This window comes from Bombus pyrosoma, linkage group LG2 (genome assembly GCF_014825855.1).
Source record: "Bombus pyrosoma isolate SC7728 linkage group LG2, ASM1482585v1, whole genome shotgun sequence".
Classification (NCBI taxonomy): Eukaryota; Metazoa; Arthropoda; class Insecta; order Hymenoptera; family Apidae; genus Bombus; species Bombus pyrosoma.
This window is the reverse complement of record NC_057771.1, coordinates 12,103,466-12,117,219: the sequence shown is the minus strand read 5'-3', so window position 1 is coordinate 12,117,219 and position 13,754 is coordinate 12,103,466. Positions and strand designations below refer to the sequence as shown.

General features: G+C 34.8%; 3 protein-coding genes and 1 pseudogene across 3 annotated transcripts; all 4 read right to left on the bottom strand.

Moving 5' to 3' along the window:
* Positions 1–27: 27 nt before the first annotated feature.
* Positions 28–1,021, bottom strand: LOC122572383 (annotated as a pseudogene).
* A 2-nt stretch (positions 1,022–1,023) lies between these two features.
* Positions 1,024–3,443, bottom strand: LOC122572335 (odorant receptor 4-like). Its single transcript, XM_043737199.1, has 5 exons — positions 2,641–3,443; positions 2,406–2,505; positions 2,057–2,167; positions 1,832–1,987; positions 1,024–1,715 (listed from the first exon to the last, which is right to left on the bottom strand). The coding sequence occupies exons 1-5, from the start codon at positions 3,426–3,428 to the stop codon at positions 1,665–1,667; spliced, it is 1,206 nt and encodes a 401-aa protein (XP_043593134.1). The 5' UTR covers positions 3,429–3,443; the 3' UTR covers positions 1,024–1,664.
* An 814-nt stretch (positions 3,444–4,257) lies between these two features.
* Positions 4,258–6,321, bottom strand: LOC122573760 (odorant receptor 4-like). Its single transcript, XM_043740593.1, has 5 exons — positions 5,513–6,321; positions 5,278–5,377; positions 4,859–4,969; positions 4,625–4,780; positions 4,258–4,501 (listed from the first exon to the last, which is right to left on the bottom strand). Exons 1-5 carry the CDS (start codon positions 6,319–6,321, stop codon positions 4,451–4,453), a joined length of 1,227 nt encoding a protein of 408 aa, XP_043596528.1. The 3' UTR covers positions 4,258–4,450.
* Positions 6,322–8,873: 2,552 nt separating this feature from the next.
* On the bottom strand, positions 8,874–11,285 carry LOC122572327 (odorant receptor 4-like). The gene is made up of 5 exons (XM_043737188.1): positions 10,507–11,285; positions 9,933–10,032; positions 9,748–9,858; positions 9,518–9,673; positions 8,874–9,451 (listed from the first exon to the last, which is right to left on the bottom strand). Exons 1-5 carry the CDS (start codon positions 11,283–11,285, stop codon positions 9,401–9,403), a joined length of 1,197 nt encoding a protein of 398 aa, XP_043593123.1. The 3' UTR covers positions 8,874–9,400.
* Positions 11,286–13,754: the final 2,469 nt, after the last annotated feature.

The window sequence follows — 13,754 nt, the reverse complement described above, 5'->3', positions numbered from 1 at the left end:
GGTGAGGAACATGCACTATTTCCGTCTTGATGACTTTGGCAGTCACGCGACATCATTTACAGGGTGTAAAAATTTATCGAATTTAATCTTATTTGTCTATGTTTTTAGTGATCTATATTCAGTGAAAATTTACAAGAGAAATTGATATTTACAGTTAGATACTTTTGAGACACTTACGTCACCGAAAGTGCTAATGGGAAGGTCGATAGCATTGCCAGCTGTGATCCTGTGGTTGAATAGGACATCGAAATCATCAAAGGTATGGCAAGACTCTTCTTCCAGGGCATCCGATGTCAATCGATCAAGTAAGACTTTTGACCGACCTTCACTGTCTGTAAAAATATGTTTTATGTAATTTTGCGTAAAATATTTTGCAAGATAAATATAAAAATAATCCAACGAGAGTGGTACATTTAGAAGTCTATAATAATGGACTATAAGGAGATACATGTTTTGTTTCTGTTTATTTATCATTTATATTATTTTGTTTATCATTGAAAATTTTATTGATTATCGAATCCTACCATTATCGAATAATACCCAAGGAAACATATGTTTAAAGTGTACCACACAATTTCTACCTGTGATACCTCACGCAAGAGATTCTCTGTGACAGTTATGAAACTAAAAAGTTACGATAAATGAACTGGTTCTTTTAAAAAGTCTTTAAAATATGTATATAAACTTAATTATCTAAATTTTTTTAAAATTAATAAATTTCTCCAGCAAAGACATCAAAACCAATAACTGACCGCACGCGTGCATCGCAAGAAGAACCATCAAGCGGCAACCGTGATATTACGAGTAACAAAGCCAGACGATAACTGTATCATGTAGAAAATTTCATTGATGGGACTGTGTCAAGCGTCCAGAAGGATCTTAGGAAAAGGATAAATCAGTTTTCCGTAGCTTACGTCGCCACCCTCTTCCATGATTTTCGCTCGAGTGAGCGAAAGCTTTGAAATGATATTGGAGTTTTCCAACATAATCTTACAGGTTCAGAGATTTTGGCCAAGTTCCAATCGTTCTAAATGTCCACACGTTGTATCGTACATGGAAATTCAGATCGTCTTTGTAATTTGGATTGCGAGATTTCTCCACGACCATGAGCTTTACCGCGTTCATCGTCGGACATCGGGGGCTGATGTGTTGAGTCCCATTGACAACTGGTCGAATGGAAAAGTTTTGCTTGGTCCCACGCGTTTCGTTGCTGGGCCGCACTTATCGACAATGACAAGTTTCGAAATGGATATTTTTGCGAAAACGTTACAGGAAATCATACGACGAGGGACAAACATATAATTACCGTATTTTACAGTGCACTGTAGGAGGTTGTGAACTAAGCGTTGTTTCGATCTTGGAAACATAGTTCATGGATACTTCACTCATGGATACGGTTAAAGAATATTTGTTCTTTTCAATGCCACGGTAAATGACTTTTTGGATGTCCATGAAACCTCGAGCGAAATTTCGATCGAATATGGCGTGAAAAAATGTATCTATCGTGTGAGGATGAAGAGACAAGAATACGTGATTGAACCTCTGATTAATATTTATTCCAAAACTAGAACAGTGTTACTGTCGAAGATACGTTCCTTCGTAATTTTTGGGAATATATGTATAGTATTTCTTGCGGATGTATCATGAGTATCGTAATAAGATCTCTAGATGACGTTCCGTAGAATGTTTAAATATCCCATTGACATTTTCATGACCTACAAAACGATGAAAGATATAATATGATGTAAATTAAATTAGAATGTAAAATATATTTAATATGATGTGATAAACATCGTTTCTTAATAAGAAAGTTTCACTTCTCTGTACTTACGTCAGTAAACGTAGCTAGAGACATTTCGACCATCTTACCAGCCATCAATTTCATTGGGTAATTAGACATAGCGATAATTAGTATTAAAGAACGCATATGCTTCCTCGAGAGGTAATACCAGTTGATCATGTATGATGCCTGTCCAACAATGTGGTTCTGTTAACAGGACAAATACGATAAGATTTAGAAGATCGAAGATGACGCAAAGAAAGAATAATGTCGTACTTCGTCTACGAGAAGTTGGCCAATGTAACAGAGAATAAAGACAGAAAAGGTACACGATATTTGTATCGTGCTATAAATCAAAACCGCAGTGGCATTATTATTCTCCCACTCCTAAAATATATTCATCCTTAAAAGAATAGATTTTTGATGCTGTTATTAGACTGTAAATGTTCACGCATTTTTGAGAAATTAAATATAAAATAAATATACGTAATATACAAAAATGTCCCAAATATTCAAAACAGCAACAAATCTCAAGAAATTGCTTAGATTCCATATTTTTACGTGCATTCAGAAAAATTTGAATTTGCATAAATATTCGTGGTCTACATATTAGTCTAACTCCTACCATGACGATATAATATCCTACAAGACAAACCAGGCTGGTGCCGCAAATCATTTCGGACAAACAAACGTACTGTGTAATCGTTTCAATGTTCTTTAAAAATCTGCAATTAAGTCACGAATAAAGGGCGTATAACGCATAAGTATCAATAAGTACATTTCTTGTCCAATTCATTTCCAAATCACGATAAATCACATTCCGCTTGAATCATTTATATTCACACGAATATTCCACTTACCCTTTTATCTTTGTCTGATGTTCAACGATATCCATGATCCTCCGTTGGACCATCGTGTCAGACATGTCCCTCATATCCACCAGAGCCTTCATCTTGTCCACCAAGATCCTCTGCATGCTACACGCATGCAGAACAAAAAGAGCAGAAAGACCGCAGGAACCACTAATAACTGCGTAAATAACAAATCCAGCCATAACTTGCAGTACAAACAATATTTCGTAATTTGGAGACTTTTGTTCGTCGAGAATTAGGAAATAACTCGGGCAGGGCAATGGTCTTATAGTAATATTGCCAGGAGTGACGATAGTTCCTTTAAGAATAGGAAGAACAGTCCTATAGCATAAACCACCTCCGTACATGGTAATGGCAACGGTTAACACTACTCTTCTCGCGATCTTCGCTTTCGAGCGGAAAATCAATCGGTTCTCTTCCGTGGCTGTTATCAAATCTTGCTTTATCACGTTCAAACCATTTTGGATCTCACTCGCTTGACACAAAAGGATTGTATATGCGCAAAATTGCATGCTGCAGTTGATAATCGGTCCCATGAGCTTCAGTCTAATTTTGTTATTTGTCTCTTTCAGAAACACGTGCATAAGGGTCGGCACCATTAGTAAGAGAAACAAGAAATACGTCAGGATGTGTTCTATTTTTGCTAAAATTTTCGAGAAGGAAGAGGAGGAAGATGAAACAGGCCACGCACCAACTATGCCTAAAATTGGTTTTACGAATCTCGTTGCGTATTTCATATCCTCTTCCGCCTTCGTTAGAGCAGATATATTTTCCATGGTTGGACGCTTCGATGAGACTGACTACGTAAGTATAGTCAAACAGATTCGATATATTGCGCTTGCGTATAGCCGTATACGTGAATTGATACCTACTTGCGAATTCAACTTCGAATCGCTGTTTTTGAAACGATCACAGAGAGGAGAAATATGTAAAGGGCAGGTTGAAATTATCCGAGAGAACTTTCCAGGAACCGCTTGGATTGAAATGTAGCGATGGAAGAACATTGATTTGAAAGGAAAAGCTACTCGAGGACAGGTATGTATTATATACATATACGTGACTAGTAAGAGGTCCTCGTTTGTTAATTTGGTGTTGCCATTCGTAGCTCAATCATTAAAGAAACGGCCTTTATTTTTAAATAACGTTATGAATTTCGTATTGAAATATTTCTGTAAAATTGTTTGTGTTTGTGGAAAATTAAAGTAGTTTCAAACAAACATGTTTCTGCTATGTACAAAGTTTGTACGGATCATAAACGGTTATTACTGTGATCGTAGATAAAGGGGAACAAGTTTTACCCGCAGTTGCGTTTCAATTATTAAAATTCTCCGCGGAACGGCGGCAGAAAACCCGATAACGATTTTAAAATCGCCCACTACGAAGCGAGCCAAACAATGTTACAAAAATATGAAAATATGCTGGTTTAGAAAAAAGATATTTATACCATTTTTTATGAATTAATACACATTGCATATCGTATTTAACAAGTTCCATGGCAAACTTGAAGTATTAAAGTGTACCTGCATGATCTGAAAGAAATACTTTACAAGATGTTCCAAGATGTCACGTTAAAATCTTTTTCGAATGTTTATGAAGCCTCGGGGAAGCTTGGATCGAACATAGCGTGAGAAATATATTGTGCGAAGATAAAGAGGAAAGAATACACAACTGAGAACTGACACGATGAATTTTTATTTTTATACTGAATGAGTGCTATAATCTGAGACACGTTCCTTTGGAGACTTTAGGAATTTGCGCAAGTTCATATGGATATATCGTAAGTATCGTAAAAAGGTTTTTAAATGACTTCGCGTAGAATGTTTAAATATCCCATTGACAACTTCATGACCTAAGAAAAATTGTTTATGGAAAATATAACAAGATATAACTTAAACTCAAATATATGTTAAATAAGATATAGATTTATTAAATTTAATTTCTGGAAAAGAAAATTTGATTTCCTTATACTTACGCCGGTAAAAGTAGCTAAAGACATTTCAATCATCTTACCAGCCATCAATTTCATCGGATAATTAGACATAGCGATAATTAGTATTAAAGAACGCATATGTTTGGTCGAGAGATGATACCAATTGATCATGCACGATGCCTGTCCTACAATCTGATTCTGTTAACAAAGCAAATACGATAAGATTTAGAACGTCGAATAGGTTACAAAAAAAAAAAAAAAAGAATGATGTCATACTTCATCAATAAGAAGTTGACCAATGTAACAGAGTATAAAGACACAGAAGGTACAGGATATTTGTAACGTGACATAAATCAGTACAGCCGCGATGTTATTGTTCTCCCATTCCTAAAATATTTATATCCTATATTGATGAAATAATAGAATATTTTTAATGTTATTATCAGACTGTGAATGTTCATACGATTGGAGCATAAAAAATTGGAGCATGTAAATAAAAAATGCAGAATGAAGTATACCAATTGAAAATAAATGTAAACACCCGGAAAAACCCAAAATAATATCAAATCTTAACAAACCTCATTCTAATCTCACAAAACATTACTCTATTTAGATTCCATTGCCTTGTTTGCATTCATAAAAATACGATTTCGCACGAACATCCGCAGTCTAAGTATTATTCGCCTAACTCCTACCATGAGAATATAATATCCCACGAGACAAACCAAACATGTACCACCCATCATTTCCGTTAGACAAATGTACTCTGTAATTGTTTCAATGTTCTTTAAAAATCTGCAATCAAGTCACGAATACAGGGCATGCAACGCATAAATTACAATAAACTCATTGCTTGTCCAATTCGTTTCCCAGTTAGAATAAATCATATTGCAATCCAATCGTTTCTATTCACAAGAATATTCCACTAACCTCTTTATTTTCGTCTGATATTCAACGATATCCATGATCCTCCGTTGGACCATCGTGTCAGACATGTCCCTCATATCCACCAGAGCCTTCATCTTGTCCACCAAGATCCTCAGCATGCTACACGCATGCAGAACAAAAAGAGCAGAAAGACCGCAGGAACCACTAATAACTGCGTAAATAACAAATCCAGCCAAAATTTGCACTAGAAACAATATTTCGTAATTTGGAGACTTTTGTTCGTCGAGAATTAGGAAATAACTCGGACAGGGCAATGGTCTTATAGTAATATTGTCAGGGGTGATGATAGATCCTTTAAGAAGAGGGAGGATCGTCCTGTAGCATAAACCACCTCCGTACATAGTAATTGCAGCGGTTAGCACCACTCTTCTCGCTATTTTCGCTTTCGAGCGAAAAATCAATCGATTCTCGTCCGTGGCTGTTATCCAGTCCTGTTTCATCACTTCCAAACCTTTTTGGACTTCGCTTGTCCGCCACAAAAGGATCGTATATTTGCAGAACTGCATAGTGCAGTTAATAATCGGTCCCATAAGTTTCAGTCTAATCTTGTTGTTTTTCTCTTTGAAAAACACGTACATGATGGTTGGTACAATTATTAAGAAAAATAGGAAGTATGTCAGAATGTGTTCTATTCTCAATAAAATTTTCGACATGAAAGAAGAGGAGGAAGATGAAATGGGCCACGCACCAATTGCTCCTAAAATTGGTTTTACGAATCTCGTTGCGTATTTCATATCCTCTTCCCTCTTTGTTAGTTGAGATGTATTTTTCATGGCTGAACGCTTCGACATGACTGACGTAGAGTCAAATAAGAATTGGGCTTGATTCGATACGGTGCGCTTGCGTATGTGTGTAATCTGTTTGCGTATTCAGCATTAAATTGCAGTTATTGAACGATTGTATTGCACGGGGTAAAGTGGTTGAAATTACCCGGTTCAACTTTCCAGGAACTGCCTGGGTTGCGTTGAAGCGATGGAGGAACTTTGTTTTAAGATTTGAGGAGAATTTTGAAAAAGGGGATTATATGTCTAGTGTATATATATATGTCGAGTGTATTTTCTAGTGAAGCAGTTGAATTATCGTGAAACTTTAATTCATACATTGTAAATATAACAAGAATTTCTTTTAATATATTATAATTATTGTAGATTCTTATGCACATCTATATTTTTACGAATACAACCAAACAAATAGAATTTAAATAGAGATTTGTTTCACTTACTGGAAGTTACACACTCATGTATGTTCTACTTGAAATATTTCACATATTTTTCACGTTGTGTGCATTATTGCACTGTTAGATTTTCTATAAATACGAAAATATCCGCAGTCTAATTGTCAATCCAAACGTAGCTAATATTAAAAAACTGATAATTTAGAAACAATTTAAGCAATTGGTCATTTTCTTGTACGGGCTCGTCTTTTTAGGAAGATCCCCGTTTGTTAATTTGGTATACCATTTACAATTGAATCCTTAAAAAAACGATCTTTATTATCGTCGCCTCTACGTAGCACGTATTACGTCTACGAATTACGTATGAAAATGATCCTACAAAATTACATGTGTTTGCGGGAAATTAAAGTAGTTGGAAACAAAAGTATTTTACTGTCTGCAGAGTTCGTATGGGTTGCGAACGATTACTACTGTGACCGTAGGTAAAGGGAAACGAGTTTTACCCAGAACTGCGTTTCAATTATTAAAATTCCCCGCCGAACAGAGAAAATAAACGGGGTAACGATTTGAAAATCGTCCATTACAGAATAAGTTGAACGATGTTACAGAAAAATAAAAACGTGCTGGTATCGGAAACAGGCGTTTATACCATTTTTTGTGAACTAACGTATATTGCATACCGTATTTAACAAGTTCCATGATAAACTTGAGATATTAAAGAATACTTCCAGAGGTGTTTAAATATCCCATAAACACCTGCACGACCTGGAAAAATAATTTTACAGGATGTTGCAAGATTCGAAGATACGAAATTCGAATTTCTGTGTACTTACGTCCATGAAAGTGGCTAAACCGAAGATTTGCACAGTGAAGCCTATGTCGTAATTTGGTGTAAGTTGTTCGTTAAAGAAGATAAAATAATATGGACGATATATTGGTCATACGGTAGTCTTTTATTTGGCAGAACGATTATTTCTTTCAAAACTGTAATGATCGTCTGATTACATAGAACGTCATTATACGAGATAATTTTTTATTCCTATTATCACCCAATATCCAAGAAAATATACCCAAAGGAATTGACGTTCGTACGGAAAATGTGTCTATTCTCTTTAGTTGCATTTAACCAACTGTTCTTTATTTCCATCATTGCCTATCTAAACTCATTTATACGACACAATAGTTTCACTTTTTCAATTGTTGAAGCGCAGACCTTGGCAGGGATAATTTAAAGAAATTCAATCGAACGTTATAAGATATATTTTGGAATTAAAGCAGGAAATTATCATTTGTCACACTGATAGTTTAAATATACAGAAACTGATCTGATCAACACTAGCGATCACTTAGTCTCCGAGAAATTACACGCTTGATCATATATGCTCTACTAAAAAGAATGAAGAATCATTAGGAAAGCGGAAGTGATCAGTTTGAGAAAATATACAAATATAAAACTACGAGAAAGATTATTGCCAACGTGTATAAAGAACTATTAACAAATAATTGATAACTTACTTCGTTGATAAGAAGTTGTCCAGTATAACACATTGTAAAAACAATAAACATGCAACTCGTTTGGAACACAACGTAGATTATTACAGCAACGGTATCGCTGTTTTCCCATTCCTAAATATATAACAACACGTTATGTAAATAATTACATTATTTTGCTTTTCGACAGAGCTTCATAGAATTAATCTATTTGAATCGTTTACCATGATAATACAGTATCCTAGCATACGGGTAATGCACGTACCATTGAAAATCTCCAAACAACTTACATACGACATAATATGTTCGACCTTGTCAGAAAATCTAAAATTAATTTGCACACACCATGCACTCTAATATCTTACATATCTGTTTTGTATATCGGCGAACATAAATTATTCCGACTCACTCTTTAACCTTCGTTCGATATTCAACAATATCTTTGATCATTTTGTGCACAGCATACTCGCTCGTGTCAGGCTGATCCGATAGTTCGATCATCATATTCGCTACAACTTCCTAGCGAAGTTTTTTGCAAAATTAGTAGCGAAGGAGAATAGCGATTATTGTCTCATTCGGTGCAGAATGAGAACAAATTGTACACATATCCACAGTTCAGTTCACTCCTTCTAAGGAGAAAAACACCGTGGTAATAACATCAAAATTGTCTACCGGACTTAGTTTTCAAGGGTCTGCAACCATTTCTAAAATTCACTTATCATACATTATACTTAACCGTGGCCTCAAAAACATAAGATATTGCTCGGGATTATTAGTTATGAGTTTTGCTTGCATTGTATAGGTTTCCTCATTGGACAAAAAGCTTTATTATTAGAGCTTCGGTTGCTGGAGAAGTAATCTTTGTCTACAATGACTTCCGAAAATTCTAATTAAATGTTGTGAATAATATGCTAAGATATTAAAAGAAAAATATTTATAGACAAATGAAATGTTACGAAATTTCATGTCAATATAGTTACGATATTTTATAATTGTCTATAGAACCTTTTTACTGATTGGGAAATCTACAGTGGATGGAATGATTATCGTAGTAGCTGGGGAAATGTAATACAAAAGTGTCCAGCACGTGAGAGGTACAACTAGTACACATAACTGCGAGTATCTAAGATTGTAAATAACTTCAAAAGTAAGTAGTAACTTCAAAATTGTCTATTTCAATTGTAGTTTCCAAAAACTATCAGAGTTTATGTGACTTTCCGTAACACGTTCAAGTATCCCACCGACGCCTTTATGATCTGAAAAATGTTATTGCCGCCATATATAATAAATGTAATGCAGAAATTTCAATTCTTGATACGTACATCAGTGAAAGTGGCTAATGATATGTCTACAATCTTTCCTGCTGTGAGTTTTATTGGATAATTCGACATAATAATGATTAATATCAAACTGCGTGCTTTCTTCATAGGAAATCGATACCAGTTCAACGTAATAGACATCAGCCTGACATTTTCGCTCTATTAAAAATCAAATTTTCAATAAACACCACAGGGATGTTGTATTTGTTTCAAAAACATAATCGATTACATACTTCGTTGATAAGAAGTTGACCAATGTAGCACATCGCGTAGTTGCAAAATATGCAAATTCCTTGAAACATAAGGTACACGATTATAGAGGCAGCATTGCTTTCTTCCCATTCCTGACATACGACAATAAAGATTTATAGAAATAATCATTGTTCTCAACGAAGATTTTAGGATCATTCATTCATACCACGATAATACAGTATCCCACTATGCACGCTTCTATAGCGTAATTAAATATCTCGAAAAAGTAAAGGTACGGTGTGATCTCTTCCACGCTATTCGCAAATCTGAAATCAAATTTCGATCACCATACGTTTAATGTTCGTTATTTTCTACAGTGGAACTCCATTTATTCGAACTCATACCTGTAATTTATACAATGGAAGAGGTATGGATTTACACATTGGAAGAGGTATACTCTTCATAAGAGTTGGCCAACGTTCTTTCCTACTTATTATATTTCATTCACATTGTAGTATTTCTTTTCAGATAAAAGGATTTGATCCGAGGCATTCTAAGTGATCGGACATTAATTAAAATTTGCTTTTAATGAATAGAGTTCAGATATATGGAGTTCTATCGAATATCATTAAATATAATTTTAAACTAACTAATTTAAAACCAAGGTTATACTAATTCTTACATTGAACATTATTTAATTAGAGTTAAAATGTAACCGTATAATTGAATACGTATATCTAACACTGTTTTTATCTCGATAAAACTCAATATTAACACTACCAAAAGCACGTATTACTCACCCTTTGACTTTCGTTTGATAGGCAACAATATCCGATATCTTCTCCTGCACAGCTGTCTCGCTTGTATCTAACTGACTCGTAAGCTCGATCATTTTGTTCATCAGAATCCTCAACAAACTGCTTAAGTGCAAGCAGAGCATCAAGCACACACCCATGGTACTACACAGAATCGTATAATTAAGAAATCCACCCATAATTTGCAGAACAAAAATTATCTCGTAATAAGGAGTAGACTGTTCATTGAAGAAGACGAAGTAAACCGGACACGGTAGCATCCTCATAGTCGTGTTATTCGGTAAGACGATTCTACCCTTCGAGAGTGGTAGAATTATACGATAAAAGAGACCTGTGGTGTACATAGTAATTGCTACTGTCAACACCATCCTATGTCCAATATTCGCTCTCATACGGAAAATATGACGATTATCTTCTGTGGCGTCTATCCAATCGTCGCTCAATTGATCCAATATTTTGCTAAACTCGCTTGTTCGTCGCAATAGGATGGTATACTTGCACAGTTGGCTAAAGCCATTTATGTGTGGTATCATAATATGAATCCGCCTTTTGCCATTCTTCTCTTTCAGAAATAGATACAGTACACCTGGTACAAAGACCAACAGTTGTAGGAAGTAAGCGGAGACAATTAAACCCCATTTTATAGCCTTTGAAAACGTAGAAGTGGTGGTGGATTTTGGCCAGGCGCCGATCAACTTCATTGGTGGATAGATGAACTTTACAAAGTGTTTGAGGTTTTCCTCTGTGTTCCCTAACCGTGACATTTTTTAGTCGGATGAATGTCCCGCACATGACTAGGCATGACGCAAGGTTAAACAGTGTTCGTTCCAAAGCCTTCCCCGCGCTTGCGTGCATAAAATAATAAATCCAGGCGAACTTAGAAATAAATTGCTGTTATTGAGACGATCACTGTACATGAAGGGATTGCGATGTGCCGTCTGAAATTCTTATAACCCAATGGAAAATTGATTGAAATTACACGTATGGAGTGGCTGCCCTTCGCCAGTAAAAAGTTATAGTTTAATATGTATCAATGTCGTATTTTCTTACACGAATCATTTTTTCAATCGTTGAGGGGATAGCCTTTGCTGTGATAGTTGAAAAAGACTCAATGAAATGTTATGACGGGATCAGATACAATAAAAGAAATTGTAATGTGTTATATATAATATTTGTGAGAAAATTACGCATATTGAAATTTGATGATAGTGTAATTAAAATATTGTGATATTTTCTACATAAGTTTTGCATGCGAACGAGATGACTGCATAAGTCATATAAATAATAAATATAAAAGGATTAATAAAAATGTAGTATCTTCAATGGAATATAACGTTATTATATCCTAATATTTGTAGTTTATTTACAATGAATGGATTGTACAATTATAGACAGTAAAACGATGGTAATTTAACATGAACTAATCGCAATAACACGCTATAATCTAGACGACTCTCGACACAACGGATCGTCAACGCTAACAGCACTATCTCGACAACACAACTCGCACTCTCCGACTGACTTCTCGATTTACCCGCTTCGGTCAACTCAAAACTCCCTGCTCTCGCATGTCTTTTGCCTTCCCGAAAACCCACCACACGCGTGTTCTGTGACCGCTCGTGGCCAAAACCACGCAGACCTTTTCTATCGAAGTATTCCTTTGAAGGACCGATGACACATTTACGGGCCCATCGGCACCTCGGCTCTCGAGACATTGTTTATAGTTTAAAAACGTCTCGGCTCTCGCGACATTGTGTGTGATTTACCTGCTAACTCCTAGGCCTTATGTCCGAGATACTACATAAATATAAAAGGATTAATATAAAAGGATTGCATACGTGAAGAGGGCACATTGTATCAACTATTAGAATTTTCAGACTAATGGAAAAAGTTATTACGATTGTTTGTTAAGCTATTAACGATATGGAAATTAATCATTTCAAAATAAATTGAACAGCTATATAGAAAAATAAAGAAATACCAGTTTCAACGACAAATTTTTACATCCTCAATAACAGAATGTCGTACATCATATATTTTATACAATCTAACTAGTTCTATAGCAAACGTAATAGTACATACTTCGTAAATTTAAATGTACTCTTTAACTTTCTATTAAAGAGTACTTCGTAACACATCGAAGTACCTCATCGACGATTTATGATCTGGAAAATATATTTCACAGCACGTTCGAAAATATCAAAATATGGAATTCTAATGATTTCATGTTTACATCGTGAAGGTGAAGGCAGTTAAAGATACAACTCAGACGGCGGTGATTTTTATTTGATAAATCGACATAATAATCACTGGTATCAAGCAGCGCATTTTTTTCGATGAAAATAGTACACCAGTTCAACGTAATAGACATCAGCTGATATTTCCGTTTTATCAAAAATCAAATTTTCAATAAACACCACAGGGATGTTGTATTTGCTTTAAAAACATAATCGATTGAATACTTAGTCGATAAGAAATTGATCAATGTAGCACATTGCGAATACAGTTTTATTGATTATTTATATCAGTTATTTATTTTTCCACAAGATTTTATCCAATTCAGTAACATTTAATATTACGCTAATTCACACATTTAATTCAAAAATATCCAAGTTATCTAATTTTATCTTCCTCGCCGAGACATTAATCGTGTAAGAAATGAATAACTAAAGAAGAGTGTAAATACTTCAGTTACAGTAGAACAAATTATAACGTACACGATAAGATATAACACGAGAAAGCCACAATTAATAAAATCATAGAAAGCAGTGACTCTCACTGGAAAATTACTCGTATCGATTACTTAAGAAATCGCATTAATCATATATCTAAGATCTAAACTATATACCAATTGCCTTTGTAGAAAATAGTACACTATCTTATACGATATTCAAAAAAAGCTACCTCTCTGATTTTTGTTTGATGTTCAACGATATCTACGATCTTCTTCTATACAACGTCTTCATTTGTATCTGACTGATTCGAAAGCTCGTTCGTTTTATTCCCTAATAAATCCCTAATAAATATGGCTACAATATTCTCTAATTCTCGACAGAAGTTTTTTCACCGGCTGCGTAGTTTGCAGCGGATGTGAATGAAGATTACCATAGAGATAAGCGTAAAAGGATAGTACCACGTACAAGAGGAACGAGTAGTACACATATGTGTGTACATATTTACAACGTAATTATTAAAGTACTAAGAAAATTGCGGTTTTAAAATTATACGTTATT